The following is a 26644-nucleotide window of genomic DNA, read 5'->3' on the forward strand; positions in this document are numbered from 1 at the left end:
TGACAAATTCTCTATGTAAGTACCACATTAATTAAATTCCCTTTGAATCTGTAAAAGCTAACACTACTAATGTAGTGTGAACTAATCAGTCATCATCTCCTGCAATGTCTCTGATTTATCATCAAGACAAAGACTCTTGAAAATCGTTTGTACTATGAGGATCTCATCTAAAGTTTGCTCAGACAATGCTAAGTACAATCACTGTAAGTAACGCTGGAGTGGGATTCGAGATAGAACAAATCATGAAATATATCCACTTTGAAATGAAGTAAAAATTGAGGATGTAATACTTACTAGCCAGAATTTGAAAGACACCTGTTGCATAAAAGAGGCCTCCTTTGTCCATAGTATAGAGCTGGCACATGAACAGCATGAAGGAAAAGCTGGAAAACAGGACTGAGAGCACAACCAGAGCCTGAACTGCGTGGAACCACTCTGTGGAGGACAGAACACAAACTTTTCACGGACTTGTCCTGTATATGGTGCTCAATGTAATCACTAACTGTCTGTGATTGTCTGTGATTTTTGTGGAAACATTCTGGCTTGTACATGTTATGGGGTCCTTAGTATGGGCCACTCTGGCTATCACAATTGATTTTTAAGGCAAATCTTAAGAGTTTTTCTGAATTTGTTGTCAAATATCGCCGAATTCCATCATGAATCCTAAATTTGAGCCAGTGAAAACATAAATTAATAAAAATTGATTGATATGAAAATTGTTTTTTTATTACCCTGTAAGATTGTTAGCTCTCATTAGACAAGTCGTGTTTAACCAACATGTTGGAGATAAGCGCAAATCTGCATGTTCATAATGGCCTCCTACTGAAGTTCTAGGGGCCAAAATTAGGGGACACTATATGCAGATTGGTAAAAAGTGGTTAAGAGAGAGGAGTCATTGTAAAGTGGAGATTCTCTAAATGGGCTAATGTCAGCAGTGGAGACCACAGGGATCTGTACTAGGAGCAGTGGGGACCGCAGGGATCTGTACTAGGGCCAATTCTTTTTAACTTCATTATTAATGACCTTGTGGATGGGATTAAGAGTAAAGTGTCAGTTTTTGCTGATGACACAAAACTTTGTATAAGAATGAAAACTGAGCTTGACTGTAAAATATTAGAGAACGATCTGGATAAGATGTTTGTATGGGCAAACACAGGTCAGATGAGTGTTATTGGTGATAAATGTAGAGTAAAGCACCTCGGCAGAAGTAAATGCTGCAAATACATTGAATGGGAGTATACTCAGAATTACAGAACAGGAGAAGGACTTGGGTATTCTGGTTACAATAAGCTGAGCAGCAGTACCCAATGTCAAGCAGCAGCTGCAAAAGCACACAAGATTTTAGGACGTATAAAAAGAGAGATGAAGTCCCATGATCCCAATGTAATATTACCCCTCTATAAATAACTGGGAAGGCCACACATGGCACTTAGAGCCAGTGTCTGATTCCTGCTGCCTGTGGTTTGGACAGCATGAATCATTTGTTAGGTTTCTGATTAAAGCAGCAGCAGACACAGACAGAAGAGGGCCCCTGTGTAAGAACAATATATGGGTCTTCTGCAGTCCAATAGGTCATCAAAGCTTTTGAGGTAGTAGTGGCCCTTTTACCTCTTGGACTCCAGTGTGGCTGAACAGGTTACACTTGTCACAGGTTTACTGCGACAGAGGGGTTAAGAAGACTGCAGTGTCTGATTTCACATACTCCTGGCACTGATTAGAAGTACTTCACCTTCATATTAAATGGTGTAGGTTTCTGCTAGCAGTGAAAGAGTTAAATCTATTCAGTTGAGAGTCTCTGAAGCTTTCCTGCTCGGATGATCTCAGCTGTTCAGTGTTGGCCACTCTCCCTTGCTACTTATACTCGCCTCTGGCAATCAGAATTGCCAGTGTTAGTTTTATATTGCCTGGTGTGGAGTTGTAGGTGTTTGTTGGGGAGGCATTTGGAGTGTTTATCTAAAGTTTGTTGCTTGGTGATTTGTCTGTGTGCATATTCTCATCCTCTCCTATTTGGTTGCTTCTTCCTTTTACTTCCCGGTGTCCTACTCTGGTGTTTTTGAGTCCATATTTGTATGGTTGGTATTTTTATTTATCCCTGTATGTCTTTCCTTGTTAGTCTGGTTTCTGTGATCTTATGTACATCTACTCCCCACTTCCCTGGGTGGAGGAAGGAAAGGATAAGGGCTGATTCAGGAGCTCAGCAAGGTACATGGCCCCAGCATCTTCGCCATTAGAAGTAATCCAGGGAGCAGGGATAGCTAGGGCACCCCTAGCTTTAGGGATAGGGAAGGATCTCCTAGCCCAGGAGTATCAAACTACAGTCACGTGACAGCACCAGGTTGTGTCCGCCCTTGGATTAAAGGGGTTTACACTACAATACAAATTAGAACTCAAGCATGTCTTATTTTGCTTCCCTCACTCAAGTGTGTTCTATCTCTTTTACTCACTCTTGTAAAATGGGGCTAGAAGGGGAAAACCCACTAATAACAATATAAAGTGAATTATTCACTTACATTGGTATTCCTGGAATTGAAAGTTATCCCCATTAGCCGATATGGGATAATTTACTGATCACTGGGGGTCTGACTGCTGCAACTCTCAGTGAAACCAAGAACACATCTTTGGATCTTGAGATTCTGGCTCTGCACAGTTCCTTCTTGAATGGAGCAGTGGTGCGTATTCTCTGTCCCTTCTCCATTTGTCAGTTATAGTGCTGCTGGAAATAGCACTATTGTATTCAGATTTATCTGGCAGCCCCCTGAATTAATGGGGCAGAGGAAAAGAATGAGCACCTTAAAAGATGAGTATCTGTAGGTCCCAGATTTTGGATCCAGAGACTTATTTTCGGAAAGGCCGGGGGTCCTAGTGGCTGTATCCCCAATGATCAATAAGTTATGGGAAATTAATGTGAGTTGAATCATTATGTAATCTCGTAATATATAGAGATTTCATTTCTTTATGGCTAAATGGTCTTTGATCATTGTCAATGAAAAGAAAAAACATAAAAATGAAAAATGCCTCCATATTACATGCCAACAGTTTCTGGTGCCAACAAGACTAGATTTCAAATAAATGTATCACGATGTGTAATGGGGACTCAAGCTTACCATTTGTAGACACTGAAGTGCACATCCAGCTTTCCGAGCTGTTGTTATAAATGCAGTCGTGCCATAGGTTCAGAGTCTCATCTTGTGAGAGCACCCACCAAGACTGGAGATATAATAAACACAGGTAGGTTAGGCTCCACGTTCATTTTCACCATTTTCACCCCTAAAATACTTAGTACTAGCCGGCATTGTATGTCATTCTCATATTTTTTGTAATGGCAGCCAATGGAACATACGTTCTACCATAGGCTTCATTATTCCTAAAAGGGTAGTATCACCTTAAACATTGGTGGCATATGACGGGGATTTCATCACCAGGGTTCAGATCTCAATGATCGCTAGAATAAATTACAGAAAATGGAGAAAAAAGTGCAGGACACAGGCGCTGCTGATAACGACTGACCAAAGAATAGTAGATGTAGTCAAGGGTCCTTTATTGAAAAACTATTCAGGCTACACGTTTCAATACCAAATTGGCATCTTCATCAGGCCCAGTGCAGTAAAAGTGAAAATTAATGATGAGTGAGCATGCTCGGCACTGTTCAGTACTTGATCGAGCAGTGGGGTGCTCGGGTGTGCTCTTTACTTGATCAAGTATCTCTGGTGCTCGTGCACATGCTCGAGTCCCCGCCCTGCATGTTTCGTGGCTGTTTTTCAGCCACTAAACATGTGTGGATTGCCTGCCAATCATGGAACTGGCACTACTGTGATTGGCGGACCTCATCACATCATTGGGTCTATATAAGACCCGGTGCTGCGATGCTCTCCACACTGTACCCCGGAAACAGAGTAGGGAGAGTTGCATCAGAAGGGAAAGTTAGCATTAGAGGCCTAGTCATGGTTTATATTGCTTTACAGGCATTACTAAATAAACCTAAAACCAACAGTCCTTTTCAGGGCTCCATCTATTGTAATCAATAATGCTGTTAGCTGTATTCAGTGTAGGGATAGCTGCTGGAGAAGGGCCTTGCTACAGGCATTGACACAGAAAAAAACCTCCTTATCAGGTCTCCATCAATTGTATTCACTACCATTGTTAACAGTAATGTAGTATTTAGTGCAGGGATTGATATCTGCTGTAGAAGGGCTAGTAGTAGATTGTAAACCTTGCTGCAGAAAAAACAGAACTTGTTATCAGGGTTCCATCTATTGTTAGCTGTTCTATTTGATGTAGGAATAGAGAGCTGCTGGAGAAGGGCTAGTAGTGCATTACGGGCCTGGCCGCAGGAAAAATAAAACTTTCTATAATGCCTGCATCTATTGTATTCTAATCCCTATTAATACCGCACTTAGCTGCATACCTAATTCCATATGCACAAGGTGTGTGGTAAGGGAGGGGAAGTTGATGTGTTGCTGATGGTGCATGCAGAGGCCGAAGCCAAGGGACTGGTGAAATTGTGCCTGCTGCGGGAGCACAACAAACACACACCGCATGTCGATCTAGCTTCCTGTATCACTTTGTCCAACAAACACACTCTTCCATGATGCCTAGCTTCCTATCCACTTTGAAGGGGGAAGCGGAACAACACACTAGAAGACAGTGCAAACATGTGGTCAGTTGGATAGCAGATAAATTTTCCTGTTTGCTTCACAGCACCATTCTGTCTTACACACAGTCCTATCTCACCAGTGAAGAGTCTGGACCAGGTAATCCTCACCCTAACCCTCCTTCCTCTCACCAATGAGACTCTTAAAGAGACAAGTGATCCCACACTCGGACACTCTGATGAACTCTTTACACTTCAATTTATTGATTCTGACCTCTCTTCCTGTACGTTTCAAGACGGACATGGGGAGCTTGTGTTTAGTAATGCCCAAATATTTAAGCAGCCATGTTCAGTACAAGATGACAGTGGGGAATGGCAATTAGTGTCTCAAAAGGCAGATGATGAGACACAGTTGCCAACAAGTGATGTTGTTAAAGGGAATCTGCCACCTCATTTTTCCCCTATGAGATGCGGCCACCACTGTCAGGGGCTTATCTACAGCATTCTGTAATGCTGTAGATAAGCCCCCGATGTAACCTGAAAGATAAGAAAAATGAGTTATATTATACTCACCCGGGGGGCGGTCCGGTCAGATGGGTGTCGCTGTCCGGGTCCGGTGCCTCCCATCTTCTAGCGATGACATCCTCCTCCTTGCTTCTTTCGTGGCTTCTGTGCAGGTGTAATTCTCTGCCTTGTTGAGGGCAGAGTAAAGTAATGCAGTGCGCAGGAGCCGGACCTCTCTGACCTTTCCCGCTGGCCTGCCATACCTTAAGCATTTTGTCAGAGTGGGTTTTTAGTGCCGCCGGGGGCATAATAACTAATAGGTGCATCCGCATGTCAACTAAAAATGCTGACAGGCTGACTATTATCAAAATGAACAAGACTTGGATTGGCCCAGACTTCTGAACCATACTAGGTGACAGTAGCGGAACATAAAGCCAAAAATAATGTTCCTTATTTACTGGTGTATTCCCATGCACCCTTTCCCACCCAAACAAGGGTATATGTTTCTTGTTTTCTTTTATTTCATGTCCTCCTCCTCCACCATATCTACAGGATCGTGATGCAACCCTCGCTCTTAATTTTAACAGGGTGTGTATGATGCCCTACTACTGTGATGGCAAACATATGACATGCCTGTCAGCACTGACACGCGTAGCCATATTCGATGACACGTGGCTGCATGCAGCCGCATACAGAGAGGTATGGGGCCGCATGCTGAAAAAGACGTTTCATCCGCGACTCCTGCACGGCCAGGTGCAATAGCCGAGGACAAAACATTTGCTGTAGTGTAGTGTAGACACTCTGTGCCAGATGTCTGTAAGCCCAAATAACAGAACTCCGGCACAGAGCATCTAGTTCTGGGACTTCCGGCTAGGCCGTTAGGGGATCTTTAACCTCACTACCGGTCGGCAGGGCAGGGAGCAGTGGAATGCCGTGGGGGACGCATCTCTGGGGGCCCTTTGATTGCCAATACCAGCAACCACATAACCACAGTAATCATCATCCAGTCTTCTGTTCTGGGGTGTCGTGGATTTCTAATTGACCATCATTACTAAGATAAGTGATGAGGAGGCTGAGAGAGGCAAGGGCCTGTGCTATGGGTGCAATTTCCCACCATTAAAAATAGCGGCAGTAGTTTGGAATTGATTGGTTTCCAATGGATGCAAATTGATGATTTGGAGATGCAACTTGCAGAATTTCAAGACAGCATCTGAGCTCAGGTGTTTGTCGACTTGAGGTCAAAGCTTGAGAATCTGGAAAGGTGCCACTTAGAGAATCAAGAGGAGTTCCACTACAAACAGGAAATTTGGAGTGCCTGGAACAGATTACCAGACACTTTTAGCACCCTTAAAAATATAGCAATGGCTTTACTCACAATTTTTAGATACAATTAGATACACGGCTCAGCAGACAATATTACACAGGATAGGATTAGATACACGGCTCAGCAGACAGTATCACACAGGATAGGATTAGATACACGGCTCAGCAGACAGTATCACACAGGATAGGATTAGATGCACAGCTCAGCAGTCAGTATCACATAGGATAGGATTAGATACACAGCTCAGCAGACAGTATCACACAGGATAGGATTCGATACACGGCTCAGCAGACTGTATCACCCAAGAGAGGATTAGATACACAGCTCAGCAGACAGTATCACACAGGATAGGATTAGATACACGGCTCAGCAGACTGTATCACACAGGATAGGGTTATATATGCAGCTCAGCAGACTGTATCACACAGGATAGGATTAGATACACAGCTCAGCAGACAGTAACAAAGAGGATAAAATTAGATACACGGCTCAGCAGACAGTATCACACAAAATAGGATTAGATACACAGCTCAGCAGATGGTATCACACAAAATAGGATTAGATACACAGCCCAGCAACAGGATGTGCCAAAGGAGAGGACATTTTAATTCCAAGAATTCTACTCATTCCATCTGATTTGCCTTTTGATTTAAACGCCTTCAGTTTTCACTTCGACAGGCCTTTGCAATGTCCATTAACAAGGCTCAGGGGACAGTCCTTGAAAGTAGTAGGGATCAATTTGCAATCTCTATGCTTTTCTCATGTACAACTTTACGTGGCCTGCTCAAGAGTTGGAATTGCCAAAAATCTGTTCATCTTTGCACCGAAAGGAAAAAACAAAAATGTTGTTTATCTAAAGGCTCTTGAATGAGTTGAAAATAAAATACTATCAATACTTGGGTAATCGTTTAGTTAATTTGTGTTGAAAATCTGTAGTGTTGAATGTATGATGTGAAATGTTTTTATGTGCAATATAAACATTATAATTTCTTATAACTAACCACAGTTAGTTACTATGCCCGGGCAACGCCAGGTTCGTCAGCTAGTATATACTAAAAACACCACAAATTTGGTGTGCTTTGACCTAAATAGCTTGATGAATACATCAATTCCGTATCAAAATGAATAGCCTGAATATCTTACTAATAAAGGAAGCTTAACAACATCATACAACTTTCTCACATTATTAAAACTCTACCGACCTCCCATTGTCAGTGTCAGTCCCAGTAGCTCCATTTCTGCTTACTGTTAAGCACAAAAGAAAGCTGATTATTTTGTCACATAATTAATGATGTTTATGAAGGAGTGACTGATTGGCTCATTTTATTAGTTAAAAGGGCGATTTTACATATTTTCCTCTATGGGGTTAAGAAGTTTCAAGCAGGTAGTTACTAACCAGATGCATATTCTGACTGGCGCCAGTCTCTACCCACTCTTAGTAGTCATGGACCACTCCTGACACCTAGCTCTTCCTCTTTTGGTGTGCTGTCGATGGGGCATGCTGATTGACATTCGGCTACCTGCAGCCTAACTGCATCAGCTGTGATGCCCCATTGACAGAGCAGATCACAAGAGAAGATTGTGCTCTATTGACATGAGATCAAATGAAGCAGCAGAATCGCCGCCAAGAGCGGTCTGTGTCTCCTGTGAGCCATCAAGGACTGCACCAAGCAGAACAAGTTATTAGTCCAATACGGAAAAATAGGCAAAGTTGCAGATAACCACCGTAAGCCACAGGGAAGAGAGCTGGTTTACCTACTGAAATGGGTTTGACACAGGAAGTGCTCTCCTGCATTGAACTCAGCATAGAAGTGGAGCTGCCAAATCCTGGGATTAAATGTTCTGTGGGATATGGATAGAGCTCTGATGATAAAAGTCAATTGTATTTTTAAATTTTTAACACATCTTGAGAAGTGAAAATCTTCATATATGGACCAACCATTTTTGTGTTTCCTTGTTTAATTCAAATCCACCTTTATAGAACAGAAAGTTCTCTAATTTTCTTACAGCCTACTCATTTTAGCTTTTCTTGGATTACCCACTTGAAGACCACTCAAGGACTTTATCCTTGTTCCATCATATGATGCCTCCATGTGGCACATTAGAATGCCTTGTGCATTTGCCTATGTAATATTACCATGTGCCTATATCCTTGGACCTTTTTCGAAATGCAAAAATACCGTAAAAATGTAAGGATATCTAACTCCTAGTAACTGTATTACGAGCAATGATTAACACTATGATGGTGCATATTCCAGATGTTTTACATAAATGTTTTAACAAACGCCTTTACAGTAACACTACTGTGTGGCATGGTTATAAGTGCTATATTAAATATGGAATGCAAGACAGCAGCAAAACACTAAGATTCCTCGTGCCACATGAATCTCTTCATTAACATTTTTCAAAGAACCATTAAAATTTGAAGAGTCGCGTATGACTCAAAAATGGAGAAAATCATAAGAATATCTGCCTGTTTGAGCTAGCTCTGATGAATATCCCAAATTGGGCAGAAACGTGTTATAGAGTTCAACGAATAAAAGAATCCTACATTGATATCACTCGCAGGAGAATCTTCCTTCACTCAGGGTCTGTGAGCAGCTCCTTCTGATTGATTCTTCATAATAAAAGATGGGCAGGAACAGGTTGCATACAACATTCTGCTATATTCATCCTTTCCATTTACTAATATTGAAAGTGATGGCATGGAGGATTTCATGGATCAAGACCATGTCAGACTAACATTATTTTAACTAGCAAGTACCGGATGAAATAACAATTCTTCTGCATCCATTAAAATGAATGGGAAGAATGTTTTTTTGTCATAAGGTACGGCATATCCAATTTTTTGTTCCATGACAGCACTGGTGACAAATAATTGTCCCTAGGTTTAGCTTATTGTATCGTTCTACGTTCTGCAGGTTGATTCTGTTTAGATTGATTTACTTACGCTGTCAAGGGTGGCAACAAAGAGAATGATCAAGATGATGATGTGTAGGGCAGTTATACCAAAGAGCAGAAGACTCATTTTCTGATCCTTTATAAGAAACCTGCAGAAAAACAATGATAAGTGACCGCTTAGTACATATTGTAAAAATCATGAAGAAACTTGCAGACAAAAAAACCCAGACACCTTATATGTGCTATCACCATCACATTTTGCAAATTCGAAAAGTGCTTCAGGAGATTTTGGCCCTATATAAATAGGGACTATTATTATATAACTTTATGTCATGTAGTCATCTGATTGAAGAAGTCTTTTGTTCTTTCCTAGTTGCTAAACATATCATGATTAAATCTTAAAACTATTATTTATAAATACATTGCAACACAATTTTTAAGTGACTGTTAAAACTTTTAGTGAAATGTCCTACTTAATATTAGTGAATTTACGATTATTCTCTAATATTAGAATTGTTCCCTTTGAAGCTCTGTTGTCAGGTGCTCCTTCCTGTCTCTAACGCTAGAGGCACCCTAGCTTGCTCTGTTCTCCGGATTACTTCTGATGGTGAAAACACCGGGGCCACGTACCTTGCCCTAGCTCATGAATCTTCCCTCAGTCTGTACCCTCCCCCACTCAGGTAAGATGGGATTAGTAGTGTACCATAATACATCAACCAGACTAACAAGATAATATGAACAAAGATAAAGAAAAATACCAATCATACAATTATACACACATAAACAACAAAGGTAAACAACAGGCAATGGAGGATGGGGTTAAACCAAGGTAGAAGAAGGAGGGGAAATTAGCATGCACCTAAAACCTAGCAACAGTCACAGATAAATCCACCAAACACCTACTCTAATATCAACACCCAACAACCTCCAGCCATGCAGCATAAGCTACTCTGACAATGAGTGCTAGCCAAGACCCAGATTATATAGGAAATGGGAGTGGCTAACAGTGCACAGCTGAGAACCTAAATGATGCAGGAGCTTTCAACTGAGCAGATTAACCCCTGCACTGCTAAAAGAAATTTGCACCGTTTAATATGAAGGTGAAGTGCTTCTAATCAGTGCAGGAGTAGGAGAAATCAAATGCTGCGATCTTTTGGCTCCTCTTTGTCGCGGTAAACCCGTGACAGTAGTGTAATACCACAGGTAGGGAAATGGGAAAATCCAATTCTGTGTATTTCAGCTTTCCTGTCAAGATACAAACACCCACAATATCAGAGTATCTTTTGTCTTCTGGTCCACCCATGTGCAGATGTAATTATAAGCCCCAAAGACGCATGAGAACACAACTCTATTTGGACTTGAGTCAATTACTTTCCACTAAGGTTTATTTCTAATCGACTGATTCTCAAATAACCACTTGAACCTTATTGTTGATATGTTTTTTGTGTGCAATGTTGCAACAATTTAGTTAAAGGAGATCTTCACTGGATTTTTTAAATTTTGACCTGAGAATCTCCTCCAATTGGTACTGCTCAACTGATTCTTGAACAGTTTTTCTTTTCCTTTTGTGCCTCTTTATTCCAAAGTTATACCCCTTGAAAATAATTATACACATTTTCCAGTCAACCAACTGGGCGTATACTACAAAACCTCTCTGTGGGTGTGGCCAAGTTTTGATTGGACAGCATCAGAAGAGAAAACATAAACACCCACCGAGAAGTTCTGTGGCATTATTATTATTATTTTTGTGTGCATGCAGATCTTTCAGAGAAAAAAGAAAAATAGAAAGTAACATCACATGAAAAAGGGCAACCATATTTACCAGCTCCGGGTAATAATATTTCTGCACTTCAGGATACAGCAAATCCCCATGATAACGACAGAGACAGCGTAGTGCAAAATACTGATGAAACCCTCACTCATATGCCCAGGAGTGGACACGGACAGAAGAGAGTCCTGTACAAGAACAGTATATGGGCCCTCTTTGCAGTCCAATTGCTCATCATAATACACAATTCCACCTGCTTTGGAGGAGGAAGTGGCCCCCTTACATCTTGGACTGCTGTGCGGCTGCACGGGTTGCACTAATGGTAAGTCATCCCCTGCATATGCATATTCATGGAGGGGGTGGTTTCCTAATATTATAAATCCAAACAGATAAGGTTTGCATCAGGCACCATTCACACAGATATGGTTGCTCCCATGAATGGTAGGTGTGTGGAGTGGTTGTTTCTTAAGTATATTGCGCCTATGCTGCCTCCTCCTTTAACATGGGGGTCTGCTGCATCCTGCACTGCACTAGTATTGTGACCTGGTGATTGTAAATATGGTTGCCTTTTTTCTGTGATGTTTTTTGAATCTGATGTCCATTTCGGTGAGTTTCTTTCAAAGACTAATCCAGCAATACCTTTACCTCTGTCACTCAAGCTTTATTCCCTATGCTGCGCCGCCTTCTCCTGCTTGACCGACAGCTCCTTTGCCTGAAGGCACAAGCAGGAGGAGGCGGCGCTTGGTGAGGAATAGAGCTGGAGTGACAAAAGCTTTAGATCTATAAAAGGCTGCAGTCAAGCAGTAGGAAGTGGTGCTCGGCAGGCACTAGACCTGGAGTGACAGAGGTTTCAGATCTACCACAGTACTTCAGCCTCATTTGGATATCAATTCAAATGCTGATTTATCAGTAATGGATTAACAGACTGACCATGTGAAGAGCCGAACTTGTCTTTGAAAGAGCTACATGCACATATAGATAGTTTTGGGTATGAAATCCTGCTTACAGATTCCCTTCCCAGATTCCCTGGCATGTTTTGTATAGATGGTGGGATGGTCTTCAGAGTCATTTTTTCTGGTGGATCCAGACTTGTAACTAGTTATTCCAATCTATCATACATTACATGATCAGTAAAATACTAATCACTTAACGTAATCTCCAGTGTAACTTTCTAAACCACCTGGTGTTAGTCTATGGAGCTTTAATACAGTGAGACTCACAAATGTCACTTTCTATTAGACAGCATGAATCCAAGTTTTACAAGGTAGCCGGCTACAAAAGCATAAGATGCAATTAATGTTGTGCAGTTTCTGAACAGACTATGTGAACATGGACCCAAGCCTCCATCTTACAGAGAAATTCATGTCATTACTTTGAGTGGCCACAACTTGCACTCAGGATGCTGTATCCATACACAGCTTCTGGCCAAAATATCATCATTTTCTAGAAATTATTCTTTTTTTCCTTTGGGCACAGGTGACCTTATACCCCCAATATAAATGGGGTTTTATGATTTCAGAACATGCTAGATCTGAGGGACGGTGGTGGATTACTTTCTGTGACTACATACACAGCACTATCTATTGCAGTGCACCCACACATCTGGACTAGGAAGTTCTGAGGGTTATGGTCACCACATTCTTCCTCGGCCTCCTCTGTGTCCTCTCCTCCATGGCTCTCCTCCTTGGTCCTGTTTATCCCTCTGGAAATGTGTTTTCCTCTTTCTGTGTTCTATGCCAATGTTACACCCCTCTGCCCACAACTTCAGACACAGGATGAGATCATCACGGTCTGAAATAACTTATGATAAATGATGACTTAACTACTCCAGAACCTCTCAGAGAAGCGTAAGACCATGTTCACACATATTTGCTGCAGAATTTTAGAACTAGTTCTGCACATTCAATCAGCAATACAAAATGTTACAATGCATCTGGATGGGGTTTAGGAAAAATCTATGCACATTTCAGATCATTTTGTGGATTTTAACTACACCTTTTCAAAAGGATGTCTTTCACCATTAGAAGTGGAGTCTAAGGGGGAATGTTTCTGCATTTGGAAATTGCCAAGTCAGTGTAAGGAGACTTAAAGGCCATGCAATGCTTCTCTCTGAATGTAAATATGCAAATAATCTCTTCAGAGAGGAAGCGAACTGGAACTCTAGTGCCACCTATTGGGGGTAGAAATCCCAAAAGTCAATATCGACCCCTTAATAAACCTTGCCACATGATTTGTGGGGGGGGGGGCAAGAAGGTGAGCATACCTCAGTTTATTATCTTTAATCATTCCTTGCCTAAAAAATAGATATACTACTGTCAGACAACCCCTTTAAAAAGTCTTTCCAGCTTAAGAAAATGATTACTTATCTACTAAATAGGTGATATATGTCAGATTGATAACCACTAGAACCCCCACCGACTTCCAGAACCGGAGACTTATGAGGAATAGCAGCCAGGTATTAGAGGTGAGGAACTTGGAAGATTGTTTTCTCCAATGATTTTTCAAAATCGCTCATGATTTTCTTGAAAACTTAGGCCAGTTGCATCTACTCACCTATCTCTTGGTACCATGTACACTGGTCCTCAGTGTCCTAGATGTAAAATGTGTCTTGAAGGGATATGGGGGCATGTGACTTGGGTGCTGAGCATCTTGGGGCACCAACAATTTTTTTTTTTTTATGAGCCTGGTATTTCTATACTGAGCTAGGGCAGTAGTAAACTGAATATTTGCCTGTGATTAAAGGGGGTTGTCTGGGACTTTAACACTGATGTCTTTCCCTTAGAATAGGTCATCAATGTCTGATTTGTGAGCGTGCGACAGCCGGCACCCCCGCTGATCAGCTGTTCTTGGTGGCAGCGGCCAGAACTGCTCAATTATGATGCTGCACAGCTCAGTTGATGGAATAGTGGCAGTGACCACGTATTGCACACTTGCTCTCTTTTGATTTGAATAGTGTGAGGATATGCAGTACCTGAACACGGCCACTATACAGTCAGTGGAGCTGTGCAGCTCTGTACATGAGCAGTTCCAGCCTCCAACACTGGGAACAGCTGATTGGCGGAGGGTGCCGAATTTTGCACCCCCACTGATCAGACATTGATGAGCTATCATAAGGATAGGTGATCAATGTCAAAGTCTTGTACAACCCCTTTAAGGAATTCCTAGCTACGCCTAGCCTAAATAGATTTGTATCTCTGATACAACCATTAAATGTAAATTATGTATGGTGAATGATCGCATTTTGTAAGAAGAGTTTATGTTCTGTTCGTCAGTGATGGATATGACTGTGAACCCTGAATATTCTAGTAAACGTCTCTGCCTTGGGCACATTTGGCGTCATCTGGCTCGATATCAGGAGTCATTCCTTCTTCATTACAGTAAACAGTGGAGCAATTGACAAACAGTCATACTTTCCTCGCATGAAAACTGTTAAGTTTAGAAACTCCCCTGTTCTGCTACACAGCTACCATTCACTGAGCTGTTCATGTATGCCAATCATATTTGGTTTGTGAAGGCGAAGAGAAATATAAAATAGTGTCCATTTATGCTACAGATACATGGCAGCTACTTAGAGCTAAGACATTAGTATTTGATTAGTAAATACGGAATAACGTACTCCCAAATATGTATTCTGATGTCTCCAAGGGGTTCTGTGGTCATATAAAGACTTGACGTTTCTGAAGGCTTTTGATATTATTAATAAAGTATTTTATTGGGTACATTATGTTATATAACGCATGTTCCTGCCTCAGAGACTTTGTAAGAAAAGGATGTGGCATTAACCACTACAAATGTCATTAGTTTGACATTTAAAGTGGATCTGTCACCAGATCAAAAGTGAAGGTTTTTTCCTCTTATTTCATTCCCGCCGCTCCTCTGAGTATTCTGGCTTTTGTTTTTTTTAAATGCACCATACTGTTCCAAAGATATAGGACTTTGTAACTATATGGGTTTGTAACTAATAAGTCATGTCAGACTAACTTAATTTCCTTCTATGACGGTATCACTGATTGGGTGGATCAAGGAAATGCTGTAGATATAGTATATCTTGACTTCAGCAAAGCATTTGACAAAGTCTCTCATACAATCCTTATTGAAAAAATGATTAAGTATGGAATGGACAAGGCAACTGTTAGGTGGATTCATAACTGGCTTAGTGATCGGACCCAAAGAGTGGTCGTAAATGGCTGCACATCCAGTTGGAAGAATGTCTCAAGTGGGGTACCACAGGGCTCTGTCCTGGGCCCTGTATTGTTCAACATCTTTATCAACGATTTAGATGAAGGAATTGAGGGTAAACTGATTAAATTTGCTGATGACACAAAGCTAGGAGGGATAGCTAATACTAGAGAAGAGAGAGAGAGGATTCAAAAAGATTTAAATAAACTGGAGAAGTGGGCAGCAACTAACAGAATGGTTTTTAACAGGGAGAAATGCAAAGTACTACATCTGGGCAATAAAAATGGAAAAAGCATATATAGAATGGGAGGAATAGGGCTAAGTGACAGCACATGTGAAAAAGACTTGGGTATACTAATAGATCACAGACTGAATATGAGTCAACAGTGTGATGCAGCAGCAAAAAAGGCAAATGCAATTCTAGGATGTATTAACAGAAGCATACAGTCTAGATCACGTGAAGTCATTATTTCCCTCTACTCCTCTTTGGTCAGACCTCATCTGGAATATTGTGTCCAGTTTTGGGCACCACATTTTAAAAAAGACATCAACAAACTGGAGCAAGTTCAGAAAAGAGCGACCAGAATGGTGACCGGTCTGCAAACCCTGTCTTATGAGGAAAGGTTGCAGGATTTGGGAATGTTTAGTTTGCAAAAGAGAAGACTGAGAGGAGACTTAATAGCTGTCTACAAATATCTAAAGGGCTGTCACATTGTAGAAGGATCAACTTTATTCTCATTTGCACAAGGAAAGACTAGAAGCAATGGGATGAAACTGAATGGGAGGAGACACAGATTAGATATTAGAAAAAACTTTTTGACAGTTAGAGTGATCAATGAGTGGAACAGGCTGCCACGAGAAGTGGTGAGTTCTCCTTCAATGGAAGTCTTCAAACAGAGGCTGGACAGACATCTGACTGGGATGATTTAGCGAATCCTGCTTTGAGCAGGGGGTTGGACCAGATGGCCCAGGAGGTCCCTTCCAACTCTACGATTCTATGATTCTATGATTCTATGATTCTATGACTTTTTATTTAGTACTGATTTTTATAGTCTTTACAAGAAGGCGCTGCTCACAGCATAGTCTGGAGGCGTGTCTGTAGACTGCTCTGCATAATTACCCTGTGAGCCACGCCCCCTTAGTAAAGACAATAAAAATCACAACTAAATAAAAAGGTTCACATCTCTTCAATCGAACGGCGGATAAAAAAAGTAAAAAAAAAATGGAAAACTCAGGGATGCATAAGGAATAAAATAAGAGCAAACTCTGGTCACTCTTGATCTGGAAACAGGTCAACTCCTTCTTGATCTAAATGTTTGTCCCCGATAAAATAAAAAAGCCTATATTCACCTCCCATGCTGTTGCCATTCCCGTGGTGTCGGTACTCGCATTCCCAGGTCTCCCGTGTGGCTGTTGTAACACGTGAGCCTGGCGCTCAATCAGCGCTGGCATCACTGTCTCTTCCTTCTTACAAATTAAACATGAAGAGGATGTCAGAGATCAGCGGCCACCCGGACTAACTCTTCATGTTCAATTTGTACAAAGCGAGGACAGTGACGCCAGTGCTGATTGGGCACTGGTGTAACCTGTCTCAACAACAGCATGGGAGACCTGGGAATATGAGTGCCAACACCAATGGAATGGCACCAGCACGGGAGCTGAGTATAGGCTTTTTTTATTTTATCGGGGGCCAAACATTTAGATCAAGAGGTGGTCGTCCTACTAGTGAACAACCCATTTAAGGAGTCTTAGGATCACAAGAGGTAATGGCTAGAGATGAGCAACTTTGCCATTTTTAGGGTCGAGTCGAGTTTCATGAAACCCGACTTTCGCATAAGTCATGTCGAATGAAATCGGCCGACTATAGGGAAAAGTCGGAGGCCGACTGAAACACGAAATCCAATGCAAGTCAATGGGGAAGCAAAGTCGGCAGGGAGTGGAGGACAGTAAACACACCTACAGTGCCCATTTTACTGCTAAAAACATCAATTCTTATTACTGAAGCTTGTCAACCTTAATTTACTTCATATTAATAGTTACGCATTGAAAACTGGGGCTTATTTGGTTAAAGTTGTGGGGGGGTAGGGCTGGCTCCAGGTTTTTGTGTGCCCTGGGCCAAAGAATGTCAGTGCACCCCTTTAACACGTACCACAACTCATGATGCTCTGATACGGCACAGAAATATAGGTATAGTACAATGACAAATACTTCACTGCTTACATGACATGACTGACCTATTTTAAATTGTACAATAGCTCAAATAAAGGACAGTATATTACTCCATACAGTATTATGGCCACCACATTGTGCGCCATACGGAATAATGAGCCCCATATATTTCTCCATACAGAGTAATTGGTCACATATAATGTTCCATACAGTATATGATGAGCTACACATAATGCTCCAGTATATGATAGGCCTCATGGATGATGCTCCAGTGTATGATGGGCCCTAATAATGCTCCATATATAATGGGCTCCATTTCTAATGCTCGTGTATAATGGGCCCCATAAATGCTGTTCCAGTGTCTGATGTCCCCAGCCTGGAATGCTCCAGTATATGATGGGCCTCATGGATGATGCTCCAGTGTATGATGGGCCCTAATAATGCTCCATATATAATGGGCCCCATTTCTCATGCTCCAGTGTATAATGGGTCCCGTAAATGCTGTTCCAGTGTCTGATGTCCCCAATCTGGAATGCTCCAGTATATGATGGGCCTCATGGATGATGCTCCAGTGTATGATGGGCACTAATAATTGCTCCATATATAATGGGCCCCATTACTCATGCTCCAGTGTATCATGGGCCCCGTAAATGCTGCTCCAGTGTCTGATGTCCCCAATCTGGAATGCTCCAGTATATGATGAGCCTCATGGATGATGCTCCAGTGTATGATAGGCCCTAATAATGCTCCATATATAATGGGCCCCATAAATGCTGCTCCAGTGTCTGATGTCCCCCATTTGTAATGCTCAAGTATATGATGGGCCCCATTTTAATTAACCCAGGCATGGTATGTGAAAAGAGCTCCATGGAGTAATCTGAAGTGTGTGCTGCCGCTTCTTTCACTTTTGGTGTGGGTGAAGGACACAAGGAAAGAGGTTGCTCCTGACCAGAAGCCTGCACTTACGTCTCAGTGCTTGCATTTTTTTAAACTTCAGAAGAGGAGGCGATAGAGCTGGAGGCTGTTTCAGCAATGTAAGCCAAAAACAGTTCCTGATGCTCTGGCTTTAAAAGCAGTCTACCTACTCTCAGAAAACGGAGCCTTCCAGGCCTTCCAGAGCTACACCATGACGCAGGCTCAACACCTCCTGCCTTAGCTGCTATTGTGTTTTTGGCACTACCAGCAGATGCACCACCACCATCAGTACCAGGTGGCCCTCCACGCCCACATCCACATCCTCTTCCACCATACTTCCTCATGTTTTTGAAAATGGACCCAAAATACCAGCAGATATATGGTACTGTATCAGAGGCGTACAGCTCTATACAGTCTATGGATAACAGTAAATCTCAATGTATATTTCATGAGGCATACACAGACGCTTACAGTCTCAGTATGGATTACCCAATAAAATAAAAAGTTGAAAAAGGGTACAGCATCACCAGATACAAGGTATATATAGTATAGTGTAAACATTCTGAATCTCCGTAAACATTTCAGGAGGCAGACACAATCGCTCTCAGGCCCATTATGGATTACACAAGAATATGAAAAGCTGTAAATGGGTAATGTAACACAAGCGTACAGCTGTATACAGTGTTGGGGCAATCTTTAAGCTCCTAATATATTGCCGGAATAACAGAGAGACGTTCACTGGCTCATTATGGATTACACCAGAATCTAAATAGCTAAAAAGGTTACTGTATCAGAAGCGTACAGCTGTATACAGTGTCGGCCAAATTTGAAATCTCGGTATATATTTCCGGAGTCACCCTCAGACGCTCACTCAATCTGGGTTTGACCATAATAAAAAATGTTGTAAAAAAGGTACTGGATAACAAGATAGCAAGTATATATATTATAGGGTACAATTGAAATCTCTGTATACATAGTCCGGTAGTCACTCTCAGACGCTCACTCAGTATGGATTTCACCGTTATACTAAATGTCGAACAAAGGTACTGTAAAACAAGATACAAGCTATATCGAATATAGGGTAAAAATTGGTATCTCCGATTCACCGTATATATAGAAGGCGTAAACCACACACGCTCACTCACTATGGATGATACCGTAATACAGAATTTTGAACAAAGGTACTGTATCAGCACATACCAGGTGTATCCAGTCTAGGGGTAATTGTTAATTTCCGCCTATACTTCCGGAGTCAGACACAGACACTCACAGGCTCACTATGTATTACACCAGAATTTAAAGAGTAGAAAAAGGGAAAGGTAGTCGTAGTGTACAACAGTATACAGTGTTGTGGTACTTTTAAATCTTCGTATATATTTCAATCTCAGTAAGCCAGTCCAGACTCTCCGCTACTGGAAGCTACATGGATACAAGTACAGACGGAAAGTCGAGTGTTAGCAGAAATTTGGGAATTACTCATTGCGGGAAAACCTCCCGGTAGATGTTGCAGGGGCGATGCAGACCCTCAATTACTGTGTCTGTGGAGACAGCGAAAATGGTTCTTTGTGAAGAAAGGATTGCTTTATCGCAGTAGCGTGGATCACATCACCGTTACTCGTCTCCGTTAAATTGTGATCACAGGGAGAGATGTAGACATGGTCCTCACTGCCTATCATGATGTGTCTGGTCATTTTGGAGTGCAAAAGACAGAAGCCACAGGCCGTAGGCGATTCTATTGGATTGGCATGAGAGGAGACATTGAAAAATGGTGGCAGGAATGTCACACATCTGTGACTATCACAACTGTGAAAGGTGATCATAAAGCACTACTGCATCCGCTTGTAAGTTGACGTCCATTACAAATGGTAGCCATTGATCATCTGAAGGTAGAGGCCAGCAGGACAGGCCATGGCTACATCTTAACCATCATCGATCAATACACCAAATTTCTAGTGGCCATCCCTGTGAAGAATTTAACTGCCCAGACTACACAGCGGTGGAGCAGGGAGAGGTAAGTATTGCAACTAGCAAGAGCTGTGGCCATGACCAAGCAGGGGGGGCACACTCGTGGTCAACGGTACTGGCACAGGGCCCCTCAGTACGCTGGTGTGTCTGAGGGTGAGAAGACCCCCCCACCGTCAGAGACACTGTATTGTACTATGAGGGGCCCTATGCCAGTGCCGTCAGCCACCAGTGGGCCCATCCACCTTTTCAGAGCAACGGCACTTGCCCGGGTGCACCAGGTGTTGACCCCAGCCATTGGGGGGTGGGTGGGCAGCCCACTTAGGGAGGTTTAAAAAATGGCATATGTTGATGTGTTGGCTGGACATTCAGCTGCTGCAAAGGGCGGAATTGGGCAAGTCCGAGGAAGAGGAGGACAAAAGCGAGGCAGTTTTCTGGCAACCTACGTGTCATCAGGGGAAGGTGGGACAAAATCCTTTGAAACCCATGCATGGTTCATTTTAATGAAGGATAGATCATCAACATTTTGGGTCGACAGATGGGTCCTTTTTTCTGTGAGGATTGATCCAGCAGCACTGAAGACTCTTTCAGATAACACACTAGCAGCAGGGGAAGTGAGCTCCTGTAAGGCATATTGTGCCAATTCAGGCCAGGTGTCCAGTTTAGAGGCCCAATAGTCAAAGGGGAATGACCTGTGAGGGAGAACATCGATATGGGAGGAGAAGTAGTTTGTAACCATAGTTGACAACTGCTGTCTCCTGTCACTTTTAATCGATGCAGTATTAGCAATCATGTGAGCGGTACTTGAGAAATCATTCCACAACATGGTCATCAAACCCCTGTCTCCAACGCCACTTCGGCTGTGTGCACCACGAACACCTCTTCCATTGTACCCACTACGGCTCGTGGGAGAACCAGCATCACTACTGTGTGCTGGGAAAGCCTCAAACTGTTTACCAGAGTTGCTTGTTTGTTAGCCAATATTGTCTCTAGGTTCTCCTGTGGCATGATGTTGTGTAATTTGCCTTTGCAGCGTGGAGTCGTCATCCCTCATTATTTTGGCAATGCGGGGATCCCTTTTTAGGATCCGCAAGGCATAATCGCACATGTGGGCCAATGTTCCAGGTGTCAATGCTGCACTGCCACTGCTGGCTGGAGGAGCACTTTCTGGCAAATCCACATCCCTACAGTCACGCACAAACACTGTACCTGACCTTGGAATGCCAACTGTTGTGAGTTCATTTTCCCCTTCACCATTGAGGTCTGATGAACTCCCTCTTCTGGTGAAGGAAGGTAGTGAGGCTGATTACCAAGCATCTGGGCAGGATGATGATGACTGGGTGATGGGAGTTGCTGACTGGATATAAGGCAGCCGACGCCCTTCTGCCTAAGCTAGTGATCTCTCTGAGGGATTCTAGGAGACCAGTCTGATTCCTGCTCCTCAAAAGCTAAGTTTTCTGCTCTGTTTTTTGCATTTGTGTTTTGGTTTTGTTTTTCCTTGTTTTTCTGGATTTCTGCCATTCCCTGCTGGGGTGTGCTGAATTCCTTTTTGCTCTGTCTTCAGAAAATACCTGAGTACTGATATAGTCTTTTTGAAGCCTAGCATCTTCAGGGCTTTTTTCCCTATCAGCTGTTGGCTCTTGTTTTGATAGGGTTTTGGCGGATTACAGACAGCAGCTTTTCTATCCTGTCCTATGTAGTTAGCTTGGGCCCCATCGTTTGCTCAGCCTATCTTTCTATCTGTGTTAGTGTTTTTTCATCTTGCTTCACTGGCATTATATGTTGGGGGCTGCCTATTGCTTTGGGGTCTGCTCTGGGGCAGTTTAGATTTCTCTTTCTGTCTTTAGGCTATGTAGGTCTCTGGCTGTGATCGAGGGGTCTAGGGCACCGTAGTAACCCCCCACGGCTACTGCTAGTTGTTGTTGATAGGTTCAGGGGTCTGTAATCCAATAGCTGCCAACTTCTCTGGTTTTCTGGACTTAGCTAGTATTTCTGTTTTTGCCTCCTACGGTGACTCATTCATAACAGAATCACCAGCCATACCGCAGATCCTAGGGCACTCAATAGCAGGAAAGAATTGTAAAAAAAAAAAAAAAAAAAAGTGTGTATATTTTTTCCTCTATATCTCTGAGGCCGTAGGGGGAATTTTTTTTTTCTCTCAATGGAGATAAAGCAATTGTCTGATCGTGTGGAGCAGCTCGCTGCGGAAGTGCGGGGAATTTCCGCCTATCTTTCTCATTCACATGCTGCTAAATCAAAGATCCCTACTCTTGATGTGTTTTTTGGGGATCGGTCTAAATTTTTGAATTTCAAAAAATAATTGTAAATTATTTTTTGCCTTGAAGCCTAACTCGTCAGGGAGCTCCGCGCAGCAGGTTAAAATTGTCATCTCTTTGCTGGGTGGCGATCCCCAGGATTGGGCGTTTTCTTTGAAACCAGATGATCCTATTCTGACTAATGTGAACGCATTTTTTCAAGCCTTGGGGTTGTTGTATGACGAACCTAATGCTATTGATCAGGCTGAAAAGACCCTGTTGGCATTGAGCCAGGGTCGAGATTCTGCAGAATTGTACTGTCAAAAATTCCGAAAGTGGGTGGTCCTTACTACCTGGAATGATAATGCCTTGGCAGCTCTCTTTCGGAAGGGTTTGTCAGAAGCCGTAAAAGATACTATGGTGGGATTTCCTGTTCCCTCTGGTCTTGATTCTATGTCATTAGCCATTCAGGTTGATCGGCGTTTACGTGAACGCAGGACTGCACGAGAGGTGTTGCCACCTGTTGAACAAGTGTCTGAACCTATGCAATGTGATAGAGTTTTGTCCAGGGAGCAATGTCAGGAGTTCAGAAGGCGTAATAAGCTGTGTTTTTTTTGTGGAGATGCCTCGCATATTATTTCTGTCTGTCCTAAACGAGAGAAACGTTTTGCACACACGTTTTCTGTGGGTGGTGTTCAACCTAAGTTTCTTCTGGCAATTACTCTGATCTGCTCCCTGTCTACATTTTCCTCCAAGGCTTTTGTGGATTCGGGAGCAGCCCTGAACCTAATGGACTTGGATTTTGCTAAACGTTGTGGATTTCCAATGACACCTCTGCGGACGCCTATCCCTTTGAGGGGGATTGATGCTACTCCTTTGGCGAAAAATAAACCTCAGTTTTGGACCCAGGTGGTAATGCGGGTCGCCCCAGACCATCAAGAAAATTGCAGATTTTTGGTGTTGCATAATTTGCATGATACCATTGTTCTGGGGTTTCCCTGGTTGCAAATTCATAATCAAGTTTTGGATTGGAAATCTGTGTCTGTGGTGAGTTGGGGTTGTCGGTGTGCCCTTAGTGAGGCTCCGGTTTTTTCCACCTCACCTCAGTCGCATGATGTTCCTGACTATTTGGCGGATTTTCATGATGTATTTAGTGAGAATGAGTCTGCGTCTTTGCCTCCTCATAGGAGTTATGACTGTGCAATTGAACTGAGCCCGGGGTGTAAATTTCCCAAGGGTCGGCTCTTCAATTTATCTGTACCCGAGCACGAGGCTATGCGATCCTATATTAAGGAGGCATTGGAGAAGGGTCATATTAGACCATCCTCTTCACCCTTAGGTGCTGGGTTTTTTTTTCGTGGCCAAAAAGGATGGTTCATTTAAGGCCTTGTATTGATTATCGTGCCCTCAACAAAATTACTATTAAATATCAGTATCCGTTACCCCTGACTTCGGATATATTCTCCAGAGTTAAAGGTGCTTGCTGGTTTACCAAGCTTGACCTCAGGGGGGCGTATAATCTTATCTGCATTAAGCATGGGGATGAATGGAAGACGGCGTTTAATACTCCGGAGGGACATTTTGAGTACCTGGTGATGCCTTTTGGGCTCACTAATGCCCCTTCTGTCTTCCAGTGCTTCATGAACGATATTTTCCGAGACTTTGTGGATAAATTTTTGATTATCTATCTGGATGATATTTTAATCTTCTCCAAGGATTGGGATTCCCTTGTGGAACATGTTCGGACTGTGTTCCAGATCTTGAGGGAGAATTCCCTGTATGTCAAAGGATCGAAATGCCTTTTTGGGGTACAGAGGATTTCTTTTTTGGGATTTATTTTGTCTCCGTCAACTATTGAAATGGACCCGGCCAAGGTACAGGCCATTTATGATTGGGTTCAGTCCACTTCTTTGAAGGCCCTCCAGAAGTTTTTGGGTTTTGCTAATTTTTATTGGAAATTTATAGCAACATTTTCTAGTAGTGCCAAGCCATTGACTGATCTGACTAAGAAGGGTGCTGATGTGTTGAATTGGTCTCCGGAGGCTGTTTCTTCCATTCAGGAGCTGAAGCGAAGATTCACTTCTGTCCCGGTTTTGCGGCAACCTGATGTTTCACTCCCGTTCCAGGTGGAGGTGGACGCTTCTGAGATTGGTGCAGGAGCTGTTTTGTCCCAAAAGGATCCTGTAACATCTAAAATGAATCCCTGTGCTTTCTTTTCCCGAAAGTTCTCTCTATCTGAACGTAACTATGATGTGGGGAATCGGGAACTGTTAGCCATGAAATGGGCATTTGAGGAGTGGAGACATTGGTTGGAGGGAGCTAAACATCAAGTCGTGGTCCTCACTGACCACAAGAATTTGACTTACCTGGAGTCGGCCAAACGCTTGAACCCTAGACAGGCTAGGTGGGCCTTGTTTTTTACACGTTTTGATTTTGTGGTCTCTTTTCTTCCTGGCACTAAGAATGTCAAGGCTGACGCTCTCTCTAGGAGCTTCTTTGCTGATTCTCCTGTGGTGACCAAGCCTGCTATCATCTTAGGCGAAAGGGTGGTTCTTTCTGCCATCTCGCCCGATTTGAGATGTGCTCTGGAAGAGTTCCAGGAGGACAAACCTGAGCGTTGTCCCAGTGGGAAGTTGTATGTTCCTGACCAGTGGAAGAAGAGAGTGATGTCTGAAGTTCATTGCTCTGCATTGACTGGTCATCCAGGTATTTTTGGTACTAGAGATCTGGTGAGTCGGTCTTTTTGGTGGCCCGCCTTGTCTCGTGATGTCAGGAATTTTGTGCAGTCCTGTGGGACTTGCTCCCGGTCTAAACCTTGTTCTCGCTCTAGTGGGTTGTTGATGCCTTTGCCGGTCCCCAGGAGGCCATGGACCCATATTTCAATGGATTTCATCTCCGATATGCCTGTCTCTCAGAGAATGACTGTTATTTGGGTGATTTGTGATAGGTTCTCTAAGATGGTTCATCTTGTATCACTCCCTAAGTTGCCATCTTCCTCTGAGTTGGTGCCCCTGTTTTTCCAATAGGTGGTTCGCTTGCACGGGATTCCTGAGAACATTGTATCTGACAGAGGAGTTCAGTTTGTGTCTAGATTTTGGAGGACTTTCTATTCCAAGCTGGGAATTCAGTTGTCCTTCTCCTCTGCTTTTCACCTTCAGACCAATGGGCAGACGGAGAGAACAAACCAGACCTTGGAGTGGTATTTGAGATGTTTTATTTCCGCTGATCAGGATGATTGGGTTTCATTTTCGCCCTTGGCCGAATTTGCTTTAAATAATAGAGCTAGTTCTGCCACTTTGATGTCACCTTTTTTTTGTAACTTTGGGTTTCATCCTCGATTTTCTTCAGGGCAGGTGGAGCCTTCTGCCTGCCCAGGTGTTGACACTGTGGTGGAGAGAATGCACCAGATCTGGGACCAAGTGGTGGATAAGTTATCTCTCTCCCAGGAAAAGGCCCAGCGGTTTTCCAACCGACATAGGACCATTGGTCCCCAGTTTAAGGTTGGTGATATGGTTTGGTTATCATCAAAAAATATAGCTATGAAGGTGACTTCTCCTAAGTTTAAGCCTAGATTTTTTGGACCTTACAAGATTTTGGAGATTATTAATCCGGTCTCTTTTCGTTTGGCTCTTCCTGTCACATTTAATATCCATAATGTGTTTCATAAGTCCTTGTTGAAGACGTTTGTTGAACCAGTAGTTCCTGGGGTGGCACCTCCGGACCCTGTATTGGTTGAAGGTAACATGGAATATGAGGTAGAGAAGATACTGGATTCCCGTCTGGCTAGACGGAGACTCCAGTATTTGGTTAAGTGGAAGGGTTATGGTCAGGAGGATAATTCCTGGGTCTCTGCTTCTGATATTCATGCCAAAAGATTGGTGCGTGCCTTTCATCGGCCTCACTCTGATCGCCCTGGTGGCGTGGATGAGGGTTTGGTGACCCCTCCTCAAGGGGGAGGTACTGTTGTGAGTTCATTTTCCCCTTCACCATTGAGGTCTGATGAACTCCCTCTTCTGGTGAAGGAAGGTAGTGAGGCTGATTGCCAAGCATCTGGGCAGGATGATGATGACTGGGTG

The 26644-nt window shown here is 42.8% G+C and overlaps 1 protein-coding gene across 4 annotated transcripts in view; it reads right to left on the reverse strand.

The window, feature by feature from the left end:
- EMP3 (epithelial membrane protein 3 (MAM blood group)) overlaps nucleotides 1–26644 on the reverse strand; it is a 164749-nt gene that overhangs the window by 13551 nt on the left and 124554 nt on the right. For all 4 annotated transcript variants that reach the window (XM_073571157.1, XM_073571158.1, XM_073571159.1 and 1 more), the window contains 3 exons: nucleotides 9370–9469; nucleotides 3105–3207; nucleotides 295–435 (listed from right to left, as the gene is read on the reverse strand). In XM_073571157.1, coding sequence (XP_073427258.1) covers nucleotides 295–435; nucleotides 3105–3207; nucleotides 9370–9447 — 322 coding nt within the window. In that variant the 5' untranslated portion in view covers nucleotides 9448–9469. The remainder of the gene's footprint in view (nucleotides 1–294; nucleotides 436–3104; nucleotides 3208–9369; nucleotides 9470–26644) is intronic.

Source organism: Dendrobates tinctorius, unplaced genomic scaffold (genome assembly GCF_039654945.1).
Source record: "Dendrobates tinctorius isolate UK_male_01 unplaced genomic scaffold, ASM3965494v1 ptg000028l, whole genome shotgun sequence".
NCBI lineage: Eukaryota > Metazoa > Chordata > Amphibia > Anura > Dendrobatidae > Dendrobates > Dendrobates tinctorius.